This window comes from Lytechinus pictus, chromosome 11 (genome assembly GCF_037042905.1).
Source record: "Lytechinus pictus isolate F3 Inbred chromosome 11, Lp3.0, whole genome shotgun sequence".
NCBI lineage: Eukaryota > Metazoa > Echinodermata > Echinoidea > Temnopleuroida > Toxopneustidae > Lytechinus > Lytechinus pictus.
In genome coordinates, this window is record NC_087255.1 from 3,739,867 (window position 1) to 3,760,894 (window position 21,028).

The 21,028-nt window shown below is 35.8% G+C and overlaps 1 protein-coding gene across 2 annotated transcripts in view; it reads left to right on the forward strand.

Annotated features, from left to right (window-relative positions):
• Positions 1-2,084: 2,084 nt before the first annotated feature.
• The window catches only part of LOC129270707 (histone-lysine N-methyltransferase, H3 lysine-79 specific-like), a 47,931-nt gene continuing 28,987 nt past the window's right edge, over positions 2,085-21,028 (forward strand). For both annotated transcript variants that reach the window (XM_064106442.1, XM_064106443.1), the window contains exons 1-11: positions 2,085-3,890; positions 4,857-4,931; positions 5,957-6,020; positions 7,747-7,884; positions 9,245-9,335; positions 11,889-11,983; positions 12,751-12,869; positions 14,881-14,929; positions 15,788-15,887; positions 17,247-17,353; positions 19,320-19,361. In XM_064106442.1, the coding sequence (XP_063962512.1) occupies positions 4,885-4,931; positions 5,957-6,020; positions 7,747-7,884; positions 9,245-9,335; positions 11,889-11,983; positions 12,751-12,869; positions 14,881-14,929; positions 15,788-15,887; positions 17,247-17,353; positions 19,320-19,361 (852 nt within the window). In that variant the 5' untranslated portion in view covers positions 2,085-3,890; positions 4,857-4,884. The remainder of the gene's footprint in view (positions 3,891-4,856; positions 4,932-5,956; positions 6,021-7,746; positions 7,885-9,244; positions 9,336-11,888; positions 11,984-12,750; positions 12,870-14,880; positions 14,930-15,787; positions 15,888-17,246; positions 17,354-19,319; positions 19,362-21,028) is intronic.

Consider the following 21,028-nt stretch of genomic DNA (forward strand, 5'->3'; position numbering starts at 1 on the left):
ATTATCGCGTTCATTATCGCGATAATAATGCGACGTACGTCTACGAGGTACTTTTTTTTTGGGTTTTTGTTTGATATCCTTCCGCGCTGGCAATAACGCGCGTGAACGTTAATGAAAAAATAAACGCAGTACGGGCCGGTGCGGCGTTACGTCCGTTAATGGTGTCAACTTTATTTTGAGCGATACTGTATATCCTGAAAGGAAATTGAGGAATTCAAAAATGCAATCAGAAAAGGCATAGGGTCATGTCACAAAAAGTTTAAGGTCAAAATATGTGGAAAACTGAAAAAATATACTTCCCAATAAATCTTAGAATCAGACAAACTTTAAGTTTACACCCTGTAGGAAAATAACATGCATATTTCAACTCTTTAGATTGAGGCCTTTCTAATGATGTTACTTTGTTAGGGATAACTTTTACTAAAATAATTTTGCGCGATCATCTTTTAAGACAAAATTTCACATCACAATTTTTCGGGTAAATATGTAACAATACTTTATTTACCCCCAAAATATTATGTAATCTTGCCTTTAGTTGCATAAATACACTTGCAATCACTAACCAGTATATCATAATATATATACTGTGGTTATTATGAATAAAAAATGATTTCATTTGACTCAAATCGTGGGATTCGTCATCTCTTGGCTCAAAGACTGGTGGACCAAAGGTTGACAACTGAGAGCCAGGTTTAACATATATAACATAAAATTTGTTTAAATATTTTGACATATACTTCTTCATCATGGAGTCTTGAACCGCCGGCCATATACGTATAAGAGACACATGTACACAAAGATGGATTTCCCTAGGAAATCCATAGTTAGAGGGTGACATCGGTTTGTAGGGGGGAATTTTATATATCTATGAACCTTCATGCGCCTTCATCCGTTTGTCAACAAAGCAAAGACAATAGACCTGACCCTCGAACCGCTTTGTCATGACGTACATCCGATCAGCGATGCCGTTTTGAAGAACAATTTATAAATAAAAATTATTATTTCACAAATACTAAAATTTAATAATGATTATAAATAATTAGTATATATACTACTAATTATTTATAATCACATATTAAAATTTAGTATAAATTTGTGAAATAATTTTTATCCCTTTATACGCATTAGGCGCATGAAGGTTCATAGATAACTAAAATTCACCTACTACAAACCGATTTCACCCTCTAACTATGGATTTCCTAGGGAAATCCATCTTTGTGTACATGTGTCTCTTATACATATATGGCAGGCGGTTCAAGACTCCATGATGAAGAAGTATTATATGTCAAAATATTAAAAAAACATCATCATGGAGTCCTCAAGATTAGCTCCACTCCACTTCACTACCACTACACTATGCTCCACCTACCCGAACCTCAAGGTCCAAAACTTGCTCTGATACTTCGAGTGAGAAACTCACAAAGGTGGTGGGAAAAAATGCATATTTACACTGTATTGTAAAAATCCTACACCGAAATGAGCTTAAAAAGAATAAGAAGCTTAACTTCTTACTTTTCATCCTAATTTCACTCCATATCAATTCTCCGGTTAGCCTTTAAATTGGTGATTTAGAGCCAACATCGAGTTCCTCAGTCCTTCACGTTTATAATTTTGTGGAGCTCAATAAATAGCTCTCCTTATTTTTTCGAGGAGCTCAATTGAGCTCCTCAGAATCGCTCTCCTTGAGGGGCTCAAATCAATTCAATACAATACATGTATGATGAATTGTAGATTTTTCCTTGAAATTATTTTGTTGAAAACTATCAGTAAAATGAAGAATATTCAGCTCTTTCTTAACTCTAATTGATGATGTTACAATTTGGTAAATATTGTAGTCCCACATGTAGACTTCCATGGTGTTGCAACATTAATAATTGAAAACGATTGTGTGATCAAGGAATTAGGGAAAATAGATGCCTATTTCATGAATATAAAGATGTAAAATGTGAAATTTCAGCAACATTTTGTGAAGGTTTTTTTATTTTTTATTTAGGAGCGCGATATTTTGTTCTTAATTTTTTTTTTCCTTCCTTCCCTATATTTTCCAAAGTGTCAGAAAAATCCACATTTCATATTAAGGAAATGCCTTCCCGAAGTACATGTATTTACTTCCTCAAGAGTGGTTTAAGAAGTCAAATATAAACAAAGAAATAAATTATCTGTTAAATTTTGGCTAGAAAAGACACAGCTTCGAAAGAAACTAAGTATCAACACACGTGTATACAAATGCACACGTGGGACTGTAATGTACTCACCTATGGATTTTGTTAATTCATTTAAAATTCGGTCCTTTTGAGTCAAAAGAGAGGTCATAGTTCCTCTTTCTAATGCTTGCAAATAATCAGGGTACACCAGATTAGCAATATGGACTGTAGAAGGGCATTTCATTGGTGTAAAATGTGACTTTGACTGAGATTTTCAAAGTTCAGGGGAAGATTTCTTTTATAATAACTCAGCAACATTTCGTATCGCAGCTCAAGCCTGTAGGCTGCTAGTTGCAATGGCTTCATTCAGCTTGTGATATATGCCGTGCGTGCGCAGCAGCGCCAGCCGGCTAACTGCTGTACGCCACAGCGGTATGTACATGTATTGTCATGACAATGCAAACTTTGGGTGTATTTGTGTGTAGATTGAAGAAAAAGTGGCATGACGATCTGGCTTGCAATTTGAACTTTAGAAAGTTGATAAAAACGTGTGCAAAATCTGGAGAAAAATTGCGCTACAAATCTGCAAAAATCAAAAACAAACAACAACATGTGTTCATGTGGTTGATTTTTTGCTATTGAACTTTGAAGTTCACCCCATTGAAAGTTCTCAAGAATTTAGCATTTTTAGACCCTACGAGATCACTACGTTGAGGTTAAACCTCCATTGCTAAGGCAAAATTTATCCAATTTTAAAGTATAGTTCTGAATTGTATACTGAAGATGGAAAATTCATTCATATTGCTATTCGTTTTGCCCTTTTAGGCTAGCAGCACCTTCATTTCTTTCAAATGATGTGAAAGATAAAAACAAAATTCCTACATGTATAACAAGTTTGAGAAGTGCAATGCTGCACTTTATTTAAAATCTGTGTCATTTTTCACCAAAATGTGCAAGCTTGTAGAGGAAGGTGTCTTAAAGCGGTGTAAACATTAAAAGATAGGGGTTCATATATGCTTGTTTTCAAACTATCAGCACTTTTGTTGTAGCAAGTGTGCAATCTACAGTAAAACACCAAAATGCACCAAAGGCTTCGTTGCTATGTGAAGAAAAATTCCAAACCACTCTACCATTTATTCGAACTCAAGGTCATATTTGTCATACATGTACTTTGTATCACTTCAGAATAAAGTATTCAGAACTTGTAGTGGTATTTAACATAACGGATTCATTGGTTATTTTTAGCTAAAAATATTAGCTTCATTGTAGTTACACAGATCTTCCGTTAGAATGAATATCAGGGGAAAACTCTGCTGATACCGCAAGAAAGCTACATCATACATGTACACATGTACACCAAGGTTCAGTAACTTCAGTTTACTATTACCGTTATAAACTCTGGTCATTTGTAGTACTTGAGAGATCTATGTAAAGGTGTGTCAAATTGTGCCGTGTAATGTCAGTTATTGTGGAAATGCCCATAAACAAAATACCAAACCTTTACTTGATAACCTTATAATAATCAAATGCATTAGTATTCTGAGGCATTTTTTTTTTAACATGACCTACATGTACCGGTAACCTTTTATGTTAATTTAGAAATTAGTTGTTTTTTTAACCACTGCTTTGAATATTTTGTATATTGTAAATAATTATCAGAATGTGATAATGGATTATCTCATTTGTTTTGCTCTTCATTTTTCAGGACAAGACAGATGGAGCAGTTGAGATTGTTGATACAATCAGGTAATTTTTATTTCTTACTCGTAATATACATGAGTACCTTTGCTTTATTGTTTCAAGTAGAAATGATAAATAATGAGAGGTGCATTGAGTGACTTGGAAAAATGATAATTATCAGGGTCCCAAATATCCCAACCCGTATGATCATGCAATACCCTTTAATGGTAAATTTTAAATTTTGCTTGTGACTGCTCTTTCACATAATATTTATTTCATTTGACTGTGACAATACCTTGTAAATGAATACTCTTCAGATCTATAGTAATAAAACTACATGTAGTAACCTGTAGGCGTAATAATAATGCACTTTCCATCCTAATGACATGCTGAAGGTGCTTCCCAACAACAACAAAAATGCATTACAGATTTAATTTTAAATAACAGTCCAGTCTGTCAAAAAGTACTTTTCTTAAGGTTGCTTGTGAAGGTGGTTGCTGATGTCTAGGATTTTAAACTCTTTAAAGGTAAATGCTAGTTTTGGTAACAATATTAAAATGAGTTCGTACAGAATCCAATGAAATGACCACCAAAGTGTCTGTTTGTATAAATAAAACGCATGTGCCAAAGGATTCTGGAAGAAATTGTGTAATTGCTGAGAAATCAGCAAATAAGCACAGGATTCGGGTAGAGCGTCGGGCCCGACGCTCAAAGCAATAATTATACACTGTCCCACGTGCGCTTATCTGTGTTGGGGAAGTTCAGTCTGAACATTTTTCAGCGTAGATTTCAAGATTTCACACAGTCTGTCAAAAAGTACTTTTCTTAAGGTTGCTTGTGAAGGTGGTTGCTGATGTCTAGGATTTTAAACTCTTTAAGCATTCCCCGGGTTTTGGCCCCACGTCAACAAATGCCCATTCCCCCATGATTTCTTGGGAACAGGAACTTGTAAAACACAAGTGTATGATTTGAAATGTATGCAGCATTAATTATCTCATGATTTATTTTTATTTTCTTATTTTTCTTTTTCAGATGGGTATGTGAGGATATTCCACAGTTGATGCTTGCTATGGAGAATAATGTCCTCAACGATTATGACACATCCAGGTAAGAACTTTGAATTGGTTTTAATATAAGGAAGAGGGGGGCCGTATAAACCTATTTTAAGTATTATGCGCAGATACATGTATATGAGTAACATTTCATTTTTTCATTTCATTTCATGAATATTGCGTATACATTAAAGCCTATCATGCTTTCATAGCACTTAATAATAATATCTAAAAGCATTTGCTGCTTTGATCCGGTGGTTCATCTACCTTCTTGTTTTCATTGTCTTTCCTGCATTTCATTTTCCTTGTTTAGGAAAAGGGGCTAATTGCGAAATGCTATACATTATTTTCTTGTATATCTGCAGAAATTCATGAAGGTGATGATAACTGAATATTTGTGAATTACAATGTAGCGTACTAGCAGTTTACAGTAAAAAGATACATTTGAATTTAATGAAAGCTTAGGTGGAAAAGACGAGTGCTGTCAAATACTTGTGATGATTGCTGGGTAATCTGCATGTAGCCTGCTGTCACACAAATTGTGATGGATGTTAACAGATTCAAAGTTTAAATATCGTCAATTGATTGTCACTATCAATGGACATAATGTTGATACATGCACCTATGTGAAGAGAAACACACAGAATTTTAACCCAGAGTTTCTTATTATCCTCCTTAATGTTAGCAATTACAAATAGGGTATGGAATAAAAAAATGATGCCACTCCCCTATACTTGTAAAAAAGTCATTTAACTTGAGCTAATTATTATACACTCTAAATTGGCATTGCAATGAAAACAACAAAATCACATTTTAATCCATCAACGCCCCCCCCCCCTTCCCCCGGCCACATGATCTCCCAAAATATCCCTGCCTCGATAGGGGTTCCGATGCAAATTGGAAGCGTTTCAGTTAAATTCAATGACTCACGTTAAATCCATGTCTTACTTTTTCCAAATATGAAAATTAATAGAAATCAGTGGTGCCAATTTGAGGACAAACAGGAGACAGATTTTGATATGTGTATGAAAGCTGTGTTCTGTTAAGGGTTAATCTTTTTTCTCTCTCTTTTTTCTGCAGTTACGAGAGTATGGTAACGCTCTGTGAGAAATACAATAGGGCAATTGAAGCAATAAGGCAGTTGGTAAGTACATCCATGACATTTTTAACCCATTGCGCCATTTTAATATATGAAATACTGTAATTCAGTTAAGGATCTGTGGAAAAAGATGTATTGTTAGGAAATGTTAAAGTAAATGGGTTGAGCTGTAAAGATGTCATCTGGTATCAAAGATAGTAAACAATGCTTGTTCAATAACACAATTATATAATTTACAGATGAAAGTTGCAGTTAACACTGATTTCATGAGAAACTTTAAAGGGGTGGTCCAGGCTGGAGATATTTCTGTCTCAAAAAATGGAGTAAATTTTACAGAGCAAAATGCTGAAAATTTGATCAAAATTGGATAACAAATAACAAAGTTATTGAATTTTAAAGATTTGCACTATTCTGGTGAAACAGTTCTAGGGATATCTTTATGAATATTTTGGTGGGCTGATGATGTCATATCCCCACTTGTTCTTTTATATATTATTATATGAAATTAGGTTTATTCAAAATTTTCTACCAAGAACTAAAAAAATTTGGACTGACATCTGATTAAGTGCATTTATAGTTATTACCTCAACTTATTTCATCATAACGGAGACGCATCATTTAAATACCCATTTACGCGGAATAATGCAAATCTTTAAAATTTAAACTTGGTTATTTGTTATCCGATTTTGATGAAATTTTCAGCATTTTGCTCTGTGAATTTTACTCTATTTATTTAGATATATTTTCAGCCCGGACCATCCCTTTAAAACCAAGGTTGACTGTCACTATGTCTTCATTATTATTGTTTTCAAAAATGACCTGACAATTTGATGGGATTCAACACTCATTTTGCTAATTTCTCAGGATTTACACAAAATCTTCCAGAATCCTTTGGCACAGATAAAAAAAATAATTATACTTGCAGATAGTTTGTGGTCATTTTATTGGATTCTGTCCAAACTCATTTTTAAATCGTTACCACAACTGAAAAAAAGGAAAGAAGAATAAAAACATCAGGCATGAGGGAAAAGAAAGAGAGGGATTACAAATTATGATTGACAAACTGAAGAAATGTGTTTCAAAAGCCCTTGTGATTATCTCCTGTGTCAGTGTGCTTCAGGTGATAAACTAGAATATATTTGTCATATAATGCTATTAAAGAGAAGTAATTGTTCTTTGCGCTATATAAAACTAAGTATTATACTTATTTACTATTGTTTTATTCACAACCGTCATTGAAATATTTGGAACGTATCAGTATATGTGCCTATCTTATATGAAGAGCTATAATATTTTGAGCACAGCTGTAGTTTCGCTGTCATGACATCTTTATTCTTTATTTTTGCGTCCTTCTACATGTACCAAACGCATCGATATCTGTTTTTCTTTTAAGGCATTTTAATGGAATCATATTTGAAAGCGTGATAGCTCAGTCAGTAGAGCCGGTGTTATCTATTCCGGGTTCGTTTCCCAATTGGTGCCCTAGTGTCCTTTGGTAATGCATTAAGCTGTCGATACTCTGGTTGCTTGCTTACAAGCATTCATGCTTTCTTATACCTCGGTCACATTTGGTGTAGGGCGGCCGTACAGCAAGTCGAAAACAACCGTTTTAACATTTTTTGTACAAGCTACATATGCATGTAGGTGGTTTGAATAAAAATAAATAAAAACGGCTGTTTTCAACTCGCCGTACGGCCGCGGTAGAGCAAATGTGACCGAGGTATTAGCAATCAGGTAAAAAATCACTACCATTTTATCCATTTATTTGCAGTGGAAAGGATCGTCATGTACCTCAACCATATCCAAGAGAGCAACACCTGGTCTTCTAAAACATATCATGCAGCAGGTATATGCCCATGCTATAGATGACCCTGATAAACTCAACTGCTACGAACCATTCTCACCAGAGGTATGATGTGTAATTCAATCCTGTTTAGTGAATCGTTCGGATAGTGTCATATGACCAATTATACTATGGATATGATATGAGTGATGTTGAGAAACAAAATCGACATGAAGAGTATTTGCTATACGCTGATACAACAATGATGGAATAGTTTGCTATGCCAACACTAACGTTGCAGATCATGTAATCTCTCGGACACTCCAAACAGCGAGATGTCTCTAGTATTGGGCAACCCTTGTGATACGACAGTGCAGACACTAATATCAAATTTCACTGATCGCAGTGGCTGAACAACGAAGAAGAGCTAGCCAGCACTCATACATGTAGTTCCGCAACCACAAAAGTAGATCTCAATTTTGTCCTGATCGAGCATTCAGGGATAACAAATTTAAGATCAGACTTTTTTCTCTCAAGTGTAAATTGCATTCCATTGTAGTATTCATCTTGATAAGGCTACAGTATGGTAGATATGGGAGCAGTGGTATATTGAGATACACTATTCAAAATACAGCTCATCCATTCCCCTTAGGTTTAACCCTAAAATGGCCGGGGGGGGGGGGGTTGAATCAACCCCCCCTCAACATTTTCTGTGATCATTCCGCCGCGCAAAATTTTTTGACCGCGCCACTCGCAGAGTTTATACTTTTAAGTCTCGCGCATCTTTTGAGACCAAATTTACGACGCCCGGTTACGCGGTTCCGAAATTACGCAACATTTTGTAAGTGCATGTCAGACCAAAAATTGTTCCAAAACGTGATTTTGTGTACAAAGTCAATGCAAATTGAGTTTTCTCATCTTATTCATAAAGTTATGATTATTTTTAATGTAAACAGCTGAAAGCAATTGATTTTAGCATAATTATGCTTAAAAAAGGTTGTGCAGTAAATCTGGTGAAAAAAACAAAGAAAAACAAAAGATTGAAAAACACAGAAATACATAAGAAATTCATAAAACAATAAAATGCATAAGAAATTGATTTCCAAACCGAAGGTTTTTTCAATTGCCATTGTTAAGAATGCTACAAAGAATATTTTTACCAAAAATTAGCATTCTAGGAGCTTTATTTAGTGAATTAGAGCAAAAAGTATGATTTATGCATAAATTAGCATAATTAATTCATATAAAATAAAATCTCAATATTTTGGAACATTTTACCATACAGCCTTGTAGATTACATCGCACACTACCAGCGTGCAAATTTTTGCGGCGCTCGCATGATCGGCAGCCGAGATCTCAGGGGGGGTTGAATCACCCCCCCCCCCCCCCCCGGCCACAGAACAGCCAAAAAAGCCCGGCCTAGTTAGGGTTAAGGTTTCCAGTGTATTCCATGTAACACTCTTTGTTTATATCTTGTATTTTGTAGGTGTATGGAGAGACGTCCTATGATCTTGTGGCTCAGATGTTGGAACACGTGAAGATCAATGAGGATGATGTATTCGTAGATCTTGGAAGTGGTAAGGATTTATCTTCCTTTTTTCCATTCTTCGAAAAAAATTTAATTCCTGAATGATATTTAATCTGTAATGAATAGGGACTTAGGAACAAATAGAGCAACTGCCATCCAGTCTCCAGAGGAGAGAAGGAAACAAATACCCTCTTTGCATCCCTCTCCTTGTAGCATCTCTAATTAGTCCTCACTCTCTTTTGAAGACCCACCTCCACAAATGACTACAGGAGATTCCATAACAGTAATAAATAGAATTGCATCCCTCTGTTTTGTTTGGCTTGTATCCAGGAAGACAAAAAAACAACCCAAAACAATAGTAACTTCAGATTTTGAAAATGCATTCCATTATTTGGTGATTGTTTTCATTAAAATTTGATCTGATATTCCTGCAGATAATTTGTCTGCAGGCACAGACCCTGATTGAAACTTTGATCAACTAGTATTACTAGTTGATCATTTAAGTTAAACTTGCTGTTTCAATTGGCCTTCTGTACACAAGTCATTGGAGGCTTCGCATTCAGACCATTAGTGAAGGGTCTGCACAACAGACTATCAGATACTTGCTACGTTTATGTTGTTTTTATGTTACTATACAGTGTAAGTGGGCGCGTTGTGGTCTAGTGGTTCTGACTCTCGCCTTTCAAACAGAGGGTCGTGGGTTCGAATCCTAGCCATGGCGTGTTTTCCTTCAGCAAGAAATTTATCCAAACTGCTTCACTTGACCCAAGTGAGGTGAATGGGTACTCGGCAGGATTAATTCCTTGCATGCACTGAGCGCCGATGATGGTAGCTCGAGCTAAAGCCGTGGTAATAATAGCAGGGCTTTGTATCCTCTAGCAAAAAGCACTTTATAAATCCAGCTATTATTATTATTATTATTAAGTGAAATACATTTTTGATAGATTGGTACAGTGTCCTTGAACACTTCTAATCTACATTGTGAGAGAAGATAATATGTTAATTTAATTTCAATATGATACCTCTTCAATAGATGAAATAAGATGTCCTTTTTCAGGAAAATAAATTTGCATTATAAACAAGTTAAGTATGAAATGGACAAGAACAATGTACATTTGTAAACCTCTACCTCATTGCATGCAATTGCTTACCATTCTGCTTAGTGAAAATATAGAGAAAATGAAGAATGTTTCCTTCTTTCTTGACTCTGAAAGATCATGTTCAGTTGATGTCACACTTGATCTACTGTACTACATATAATCCTACATGTGGGACTACAAATTACAATGTTTTATATATTGTTTAGTTCAAGTGTGACATCTGAAAACAATCTTCCGAGTCAAGAAAGAATGGAATATTAGTGATAGTTACCAACTAAATAAAAAAAATCAAGGAAATAAGGAAAATAGATGATGTCATGATGAGAAATGTGAAATTTCATCCTTTTTTAGGAAGATTCGCCCATCCCTGTATAGTCAAATGGTTGTCAGAATAGGAAAATGTTTATGATATGCTTTCAACTGTTGTTTGGGCTCAGCCCCAATGCAGGCCAATCAGGTTACTCCTCTGTACTTGAAAATAAGGGCAACATTGATTCCTTGTCATCTTTGTAGAAGAAGTGGATCAGGAAGAAAATGATTGTTTTGATAGGTTCAAACTCCATTTCCTCTCTAGGGAATTTCCACTTGGGAACATTCCAAAAGATATATTTCATTATATACAGAACGACAATATTTTGATTTGTTTTTAATGGAGGAGACTGCATCTTTGTATTTGTAAGCAGATACAGCTCCACGCATTGCTTCAGAATTGTCTCTCTTTTTAATTTTTATTAAAGTATGATATCACAACAAAACGCTATTGTCTATTTCCTGTAGTGGAGAAAAGGCAAGGCAAGTGCAGACCTGGGGAGTTTCATCAACATTTTCATCCGACAAGTTGTCAGATCTGACATCTTTCTCTGATGTTGATTGGCTGAGAGGTACTGTTACTATGGTAACTGTCGGATAAAATGGGACTTGTCGGATAAAACGTCCGACAAGTCCTTTCATGAAACGCTCCCCAGTCCTTGGCTTGCTGGGAGACATATTTAGAATAGTATATAGTAGATGTTTTTTCTAAAGTTTATTTGCATGCTTCAAGGTGAAAACAGGAAAAAAAACTACCAAGTTTTAATATATGCATCATTCAAGATAACAAATTGTTCAAGATATATCAAAGAAATCTTGAAAATGTTATGACCATACATACATAGCTGCTTACACACCATTCTCATTGTTATCTCATCCTGTTTTTTTTTATATTATTTTTCTTATTGGAATTCATACTAAAGATGTGGAAGGAAGTGTAGTGTACATAATATTTGCATCTACCTGGGCTTTGTAAGACAAAATGATTGTTATGAATGGCATTGCCAAGTTGGTGTTCCAATTTGTCATGTACTGACAATGATCCAGTAAGATTGTTTATACATTGTATTTTTGCAAACCTTTGTTTGAAAGGACCTGGGATCTTATGATAATAGATATAAAGGGGAAATTCCCTTTAAAAGCATTCCCTCTGTACATGGAGTTTTTATTCATTTGTAATTATTTCTTGCCAGGTGTTGGAAATGTAGTACTACAAGTGGCTGCTGCAACCCCATGTAAACTTGCCTATGGAATCGAGAAGGCAGATGTTCCAGCTCAATATTCAGTGGTGAGTATCATTGATTTTCATTATTATACAAATAATGCATGCAGCCGAGTGCGTTAGTGGAAATGCAGAGCACGGGAGGTTTCTTTAGATAGGTGCCGCACTGTGCACGAGCCGCTGGCGGCGAGTGCCAATGTGCACCATCTGAAGAAACCAAGCTTTCTCTGCATATACTTTTACGCACGACAGAGCAAGTGCATTATTAGTTTTATAAAATAGCAACACAAACAAATTCTTAAAAAGTTACAGTACAGTTTTGTTGGACTTCTCCCGGGACTTCTACCGCATTGGTTTGCTGGAGCGTGCAATGTCAATTTTCGGTGCGCACCTTTTGCACTGCCGTGCAGTGCACCAAAAAAGTTGGATGTCATGTGACGCGTATTGGCCAATCGCGATGCTTGAAATAATACACCTATTTTATAACAGTAAATATAATTTCAGTTGTAGAAAATAATAAGTTTTGACATGAGATGAGGAAATGATTGAAACTAGTATCAGGAAGAATGCATATCTGTACACTTCTACCCAAATGCATTGCTGTGCTTTATCATGAACAGTGTTATGAATATTTTAACAAATTAAACACAAGTCAGTTTAGCATGTACTCGTCTTACAAAATGTTGCAATAGATTCAAATCCAACTGGAATTGTGTAGTAAAGGGATGGGATTTTTACATCAATTGCAATTTATTTCATATCAATCGTGCACATGGCAATATGTCCGTGTGAGTTCCTTATTTATTGTTTTTTAAATGCTTATTTTCATCTAGGAGATGCAATCGGAGTACAAGCGTTGGATGAAATGGTATGGGAAAGAACACAGCAAGTTTCTATTAGAGCATGGTGATTTCCTCTCGGATATCATGAAGGAGAAGATAGCCAGTTCAAAGTGAGTCACTCATAATCCCTTCTTGCTCTAAGATTGTAATCCTTCATGTAATAAAGCACTAGTTGAACCAGATATGATACTTCCTTCAGATTCTATTAGGAGTGTGCATGAGGGTAATTGATGATAGTGATGATGATGGTGGTGGTGGTGGGAATGATGATGGGCATGATGGTGGTGGTGGTGATGACGATGATTAGGATGATGGTATTGGTGATTACGATGATGGTGGTGAGGATGATGATGATGATGGTGGTGGTGATAATGATGATGCTGATGATGATAATGGTGGTGGTGGTGGTGTAGGGACAGTGATTTTCCGTTTCAAAAAATTGCCTTTTCCGTTTCAGAAAATCTCAAATTCCGTTTCAGCATGTCAGAAAACGGAAATTCCGTTTCCCCATAGACTTTGTACACACGGAAAAGTGACAATTCCGTTTACACATTGAATAGCAAAATCACAACACGTACCGTACACTCGCACTGGTCAAAATTTGTATCTGCTACTGTACCAACAACACAAAAGAATCCGTTCTAATCGGATCTATGCGGGTGCATAAAATATTTTTCCAACTCCAATTAGCATGCATACATCCTCACCTTTCACATTATTAGCATTATTTCACGGTGAAATGATATTTCATCAATAATTTTGGTGTTTTTAGGACATCGTTATCATCAGTCAACGGCCTTTGCCAATCCGCCATCTTGGATTTTAAGACCACGATATCGTGCTGTTACATCTTCAAACGTAGAGGGCAGCAACACACGACCGTGTAGTGAACGATATGTGTGCATGTGAAGCCCAACCCGGCCTGCCGGGTACGGGTACGGTGCGGGGTACAATCGAGTGTGCTGATGTCGAGTGCAGTCACGATGTGTGAATTGTCATGAAAGTAGCGAAGTGGGATCGTGTTTTCTGGGGTTTTGTGGCCATTTAATATTCTCATTTTGTTGTGATTTGGAGTAATTTCTGTTGCTATTCTGTGTATTTTGAGGGAAAATACGTTTTCCGTGATTTTCCGTTTGAAATGCCACTTTCCGTTTCAAAAGGCCCTTTCCGTGAATTCCGTCCGTTTTCCGCGATCGCGAAAATCACTGTCCCTAGTGGTGATGACGATGATTAGGATGATGGTAGTGGTGATGACGATGATGGTGGTGAGGATGATGATGGTGGTGGTGATAATGATGATGATGCTGATGATGATAATGGTGGTGGTGGTGATGATGATGGTGATTATGATGATGATGATGAAGAAGATGATGATGGGATAATAATGATCGTGTTGGTGGTGATTTTGATGACGATGATGGTGGTGGTGATGATGATGATGATGCAGGGGTGTTCAGATTTTTATCTGATTTCAGATTTTTTTCGTTTTGATTTTCAGCTTAATTTCAGCTTTTTTTTGGCTTTCCTATGTACAAAAAGTATGGGAGCTCTTTCTATTTCAGACTTTTTCTACAAGTTTCAGCTTTTTCAGATCTTTTTATTTGTGACCACTCACACCCCTGATGATGATGGTAATGATGATGGAGATTGTGATGGTGATGATGATGATGATGGTGGTGATGATGACGATGATGGTGGTGATGATGACGATGACGATTGGGATGATTATAATGATGATGATGGGGATGATTACATGTATGTGATGCTACAGATCCATTACCTTGTTATCAAATGCATTTAAAAACATTTCTGCCTTGAAACTTCTTGTGTACCATGGTTTTGGCGGTAATGTTTTTTAAGCTGCAATTGTTGTTTTTCATAACGTGGTTATATTTTATCAAGTTGACCAAACAAGATTCCTATGTACCAGGGGAGAGTCACCATATTTAGCTCTTCAATGTCTCTGCAATATATGCTTCCTTTACTGGCGCTTACACACTGTTTTGACCTTTGGGTCGGATAATCGTATCAGGGTTCTTTCATCTTACAGATCTGGATAACGATAAAGATACATGCACATGGTAACAACACATGCAATGTCTTTGTTTTATTTTTACACAGTGTCATCTTTGTGAACAACTTTGCTTTTGGCCCTCGTGTTGATCACCAGGTGAGTGAAATCTTAGGAGAAACATAATCAAAGCGTTAATATGGGGCATTGCAAGAATTTGCAATCAACTGCAGGTCAACATAAGGTCCCTATAAATCAATCACATGTCTGGCAGTTCATTGGAAATTCGCACTTGATTGCAGATCTGCTCCTTGCTCCAAGAAGTAATAATAATTATAACCCCGAGCTAAAGCCGGGGTAATAATAATAATAACATCGCGCCTCGGAATAGAATATTTCTAGATAGATGGCGCTATATGAATGCCTATTATTATTATTATTATTAAGACATTGCTTGTAGTTACAACTGATATATCTGGGCCCCGTCTTACAAACAGTTGCGATTGATCCAATCAACCCCCTCCCCCCGGCCATATGAGCTCCCAAAATACCCCGGCCCAGATAGGGTTAAGATCAATCAGAAGGGCATCCACGGCATTGGCCTTCCATTGCTGTTTATTGATGTATACCCCGCAGAACCATGAGAAATGCATTGCAGAGATAAGGGAGGTTTTTATTTCACCCTTCTTTAGAATTTCGAAATAATCTAATCTCGCTCGATAAAGCATTCATGAACTATAAGCAATAATGATTACAACCTTCATTAAATAGTTTTATTTAAAAGTCATTCAGTAAATATAGCTTGGTAATTAAGAATGCATGATTAACTTTAGTAATAAGATTTATCGCATGTTTGATCACTCTGTACAATAAATAAATAATCGTTTTAATGTGTGTATGTACAGCATGCCTTATTATATGATACCATTGACCATAAGTTTAATTTATTCAGTTTATGCAGCCCAAATCATAATGAATGTACACGTACATGTATGTATTTGATTTTTACTGTTGTAGCTAAAAGAGAGGTTTGCCAATATGAAGGAAGGTGCTAAGATCGTGTCCTCTAAAGCTTTCTGCCCTCTCAACTTTCGTATAACGGACCGGAATCTCAGTGGTGAGTACTTCAATATCATTTCCACTTAAATAATGGCTGAAAAGAATACCAGTGGATTAGTCTCCGGACTTTGAAACAGAGTGTCATGGGTTCGAATCCCAGCCAGTGTGAGTGCTGCTTCAAGGCAAATTGAAGATAAATGCACTTGTTGTGTGCGTGTATGTGTGGAACTTTTCACATATTGAATAGGAACATTCCATTTTGAGGCCCAATAAAATTGCCATCTTGTCCTGTGTACTCATTTCTGTGAAAATTTTTCTGCAGTATTGAACGGGAAATTTAATTTATGTTCGTATGCTCCAAATTTCTAAGTAATTTGTTCCTTTTTCTTGGCTGTCAGTATTGACAGATATGATGTACTGTTATTTCATAGTAAGTTTTGTTCTTGTAGTGCCCGTGCATATATACAGGTGTAATATCCTTCAGCCAGGAATCGATACAACTTGTAGTGCACTCAACTTGGGTGAAAAGCAGGGGCTCAAGCCAGGATAATAATACCCAAGTCCATTTGTAAGTGCTTGGAGATGTTAACTCTTGGCCTGCTTTGTTCGAATAGAGCAACATACAATGTACTGCCAACTTCAACTGAAATCACATTTCATTCACAATAATAAGTATAATAAGAATGATAAAAATTAAGCAATTTGTTTCAAAGTGCTAAGAAAAGAAAAGGATAAAAGTACAAATAGTAAAAGATATTTAGGAATATAATCAACAAAGAATATGGTCTAAGTTAAACCGGACTTGAGAATACGGGCCACAGTGCCTACAAATATGTTAAAGACTGTGCTCAAATATTGAGACCACTTCTTTCGTCAAGGTATTTTGCTGTACTTGTATAGTGTTTGATGCAGAAGACTTCACACACGAGGGCTGCTTCACATTGCCAGCGGTAAAGGCCTCCTGCCTCATAATGGAAAGATGAACAGGCTTGTACATATTTGACCATCACTCTGACCAACAAATCTCCATTTCAAAATGGGTATCAGTCATTCCATCCCAAATGTGCCATTGCCCAGTCATGCATATGGCTGTATGCCATTTTTTTTTTTTTGGGGGGGGGGCAATACACACAGAAGTTCTTGGAAAAAAATGTGAACATACGTGATTCGCACTGTTGAGATGCACAAAATTCCACAATTCTCTGCGTGTGCACAGAGTCAACTTCGAAATATAAGGTTCACAGTGTTAAATTTGAGCTTTTTGACATTGTGAAGATGATATCTCTGTAGTACATTATAATACAATGGGATAATGTGCCCTTTCCATCAGGATATGTTTTTATGGACATATACTACTCTATTGAATCTTTGAGAGCATCTGATTATCAATTCTTTACATTATCCTTCATACTTTCAGATATCGGTAGTATCATGGATGTTGTTGAACTATCCCCCCTCCGTGGCTCTGTCTCTTGGACAGGGAAGCCAGTGTCTTACTTTCTACATACAATAGACAGAACTCTGGTAAGTCTATCATTAGTCTGCATGCTGCACATATCCAACGTGCCTTCAGCTGTGTTCCTATGGTCCTTCCATTGTTTCCTATCTTTAAAGTCCCTTGATCAGATTTCCACAAATAAGTTCTCTTCAGATAATCCAGTTCATCAGAAAAACTCACGTTATCAGAAATGAATTAATGTTCACAGAACTGTACTTTCAGATATTGTACATTGTACTTTATTAGGAATGAATCAGGTTTGCCAAGGACTTTAGAAATTTGTTAAAAAATATCTTTAATAAATAATGTGAAGCAACTTCGTTGGGCACCGTTTTGTCTATTAATAGTTTTGGTTTCAAGTTTGGTTTTATGCCATGTTGGGAGACATTGAGAAAATTGGTTGTGCAGCTATTCTTGGCGTCATTCTATCTATGTTTAACCAGATCCAACAAATTGAACAAATAAGATGAGAACTCTTCGTTGGCCAAATTCAGAAGAGAACATTCGCATACTGACCAACCCCTGCCCCCCCCCCCCCCATAAAAAAACATGGGAAAAAATAGCAAAATAGGAGACAAAATTATACTTGAAATGAGAGATGAATTAGTAAATAGAATATTAAACTGAATGAAATAGAAATCAACCCAGAAGAATGAAAATGACCACTGGAACACAGCTAGTTTTCAAATCAGAAGAAGCGTACTAAAAATAGTAGCTAATAAAGTTTCATTCATGCTTCAGTTTGATGAGGCGACTCCTGACAGATGCACCAATGTAAGACAGTAGAATCATGCAAATTGTGAAAGGAACCTCGGGGTATGGAGAGCATTTCGTCAGGCAATACGTAAGTGATTGTAACTGGCAGCTGTCATAAGATACCCAATGGCAATGGACCACTAACTTCATGCTGTTTCCGATATTGCATTATTGTGACAAACAACAGTCCCTCCCAAAACTGATGTTATCTCATAAACCAGACACCCCTTTGACACATCTTTGGTGCCATCCAAAAGTTTTGCCGGACATCCGTTCACTGCGTATATGGCATAAAGGATTGTTTTCTCCGTTATACATGATTGAGTAGTATGAGAGTAGTAATATTTCACTAACACTGCGTTTGTACACATATCCCTGAGGCAGCAATAGATCATTTCATGACAGGAGAGTTTTTTTGGGGGGCCTTCACCTCGCCTTATTTCATGAGAAAGATATGAACTTGGGTAAGACAGTCGAGTTGAATGCAATGAATGAAGATACAGCATATTATGCCCAAAATTTGAGCTGAAGTTGCTTTTGAAATGCTTAAATTCACCATCGGAATTTTAAGGTAACTCTTTTGACAACATGTGGTACGGCAGAATGGCATTGGCTCAAAGGGAACAGTCTTGATGGGGGTTAATGTTGCTATCTGAAGGACATTGATAACATGAGTTTAACATTTTGCAGAGTATTGGAGGTTGAAAGTGATTCATCTCTGGACACTGTTGAAATAGATGTGCTCATTGTCTTCGACTGAAGTGAATGACTTTCTGATTTTCTATAGCTCAGCTCAAGTCTGTGTGGAATATACCAATTCTGCTAACGTCGCATGGCCTTTTATTTTCCCCTTGATTTACTTTGTCATCAATATTCTTTCTCTATGTAATTTTTTTATTCTTTCAATAATCATGTAGCATACCAATTGTATAATTAAATAGGTTCATTTACGTTGTCTCTGTAATAATTTAGGAGTTATGTCATGGCTAAAAAGTTAGTATAATATTCAGATATTTAATAAAGATATTACATACTTACATCCCATTATTTTTCGTTTTCAGTTATTAAATCACTGTCTTGCTTAAAACTCTTCTAACATTCTAGATAACATAACTAACACTTTTTTGTTTGTAGAAAGTTATCAACATCACCTTACTATTGATTTTATAAAATGGTTCATTTATCCTTTGCAAAGGGATTTATTGATTGTTTTTCTTTTTTTTATGTGTTATACAGCTGGAAAAATACTTTCAGACTCTCAAGGATCCAAAACTCAGGGTAATTATTCTTATAATAAATCTTAACCTTAACGGGGAGCGAACTGACTAACGGTGGTCGTGGTCTTTCATGTACCGTGTGTTATAAATAACTAGTCTTTAATATCTTTTTGAGATCACTCTTAATGATACAGAGAATAAATAAGCCTCTAATCTTATTTGTATATCAAAGCTAAAATGTTGTGAGAGATAAATTACTTGTTTTTTCTACTTTAATAGTAATGTGATTATTTCAGTACAAATGTACTGAGTAGAGAATTAGTGAGTTATCATATAAGTGGGCCTATATTACAAGACTACTCTGCTCAGAATGTTGCATTGTGGGTTAGGAAATTGATCAGAGTTGCGTAGTTGAGGACTTCCTGTGATGCTGTTCAAGTCTGCTGGTTCGTATTTGCTTTAATGAATAACTTTGGGAATATTTTTGATTATTATTAATAATCACCTATCAATAAATGATAGGTAACATTAAATTGGTGATTTGGGGCTTGACTTTGATTTATTGATGAAGTTCCTCATAGGACAAAATATTATTGCTGACATTAAAGTTTGCCTCCGACGAAGATTCTGCTAGGATCGAAAGCTTAGGCCCCTTTTTTACTTTCTGATTATTATTAAGGTTAAATATAGAAATATGCATTGAGTAGACTTTAAAATAGGAAAATTAATTACTTAAAATTAAATTTAGAAAATCAATAAATGATAGGTAACATGAAATTGGTGATTTGGGGCTTGACTTTGATTTATTGATGAAGTTCCTCATAGGACAAAATATTATTGCTGACATTAAAGTTCAGTTAGTAAACAAAGATCAATTTCAATAATTGTCATTTTATTTATTTGGTTTTAGTATTCAGAACAATGAATAAACCTGTTACTTTATTGGTCTTGTACTAATTTTGGCAAGTAAAGAATAATTCTCACCTGGTATATATTTTGAAAAGCAATACAGTTTAAATGATTTTAGTACCATTTATGCATGATTTTTTTTTTACTCTTTAATTTTCTTCCCAAGCAACATGGTGATTGTTTTTGTTGCGATGCATGGCAACATTTATACATTATTCATTTGTCAGATACATGAATACCACATTCGTTTCAGCTATCATTTTGTTGATTATTTCTCATCGATGAATGACCTCATACACTCTCATCTGCTTGGCAAAATCATCAGCCATCATCATGTACATGTACCATGAAAGAAAATCACAGATCAATCTTGTGCGTCAAATGAGGGCATTTAACTTTTAAACCAGAAAGCGATAGCATAAATGTACACTAATGTGCATGTGGGGTCAGCTGCAGCAGAACTGCTTATACAAGCTTATTTGTCATCTTACCATTTAAAGGGAAAAGGGTGTAGTTGCAGCAAAAATAATTTCTTGGGACATTGTATTAATATTGGTTGGAAAAATACCTGACATTTGAATAAATTCTCTGTTTTCTTTTTCATATCCCAGCAATTACACTTTTTCTTTCAGAGCCTTTTGGCTCATATTTTTCATTTTCACCTAAACACTTTATTGGATTCTGTTCAAACTCATTTGAGATCGTTACCACAACTGCCATTTCTCTTTATTAAAAACTAATATAATATCTTGAGAAGCAGATATTGAAATTCTCTTTGTTATGATGGAAATTGTACATGTATTTATCCTTTTTGAAATT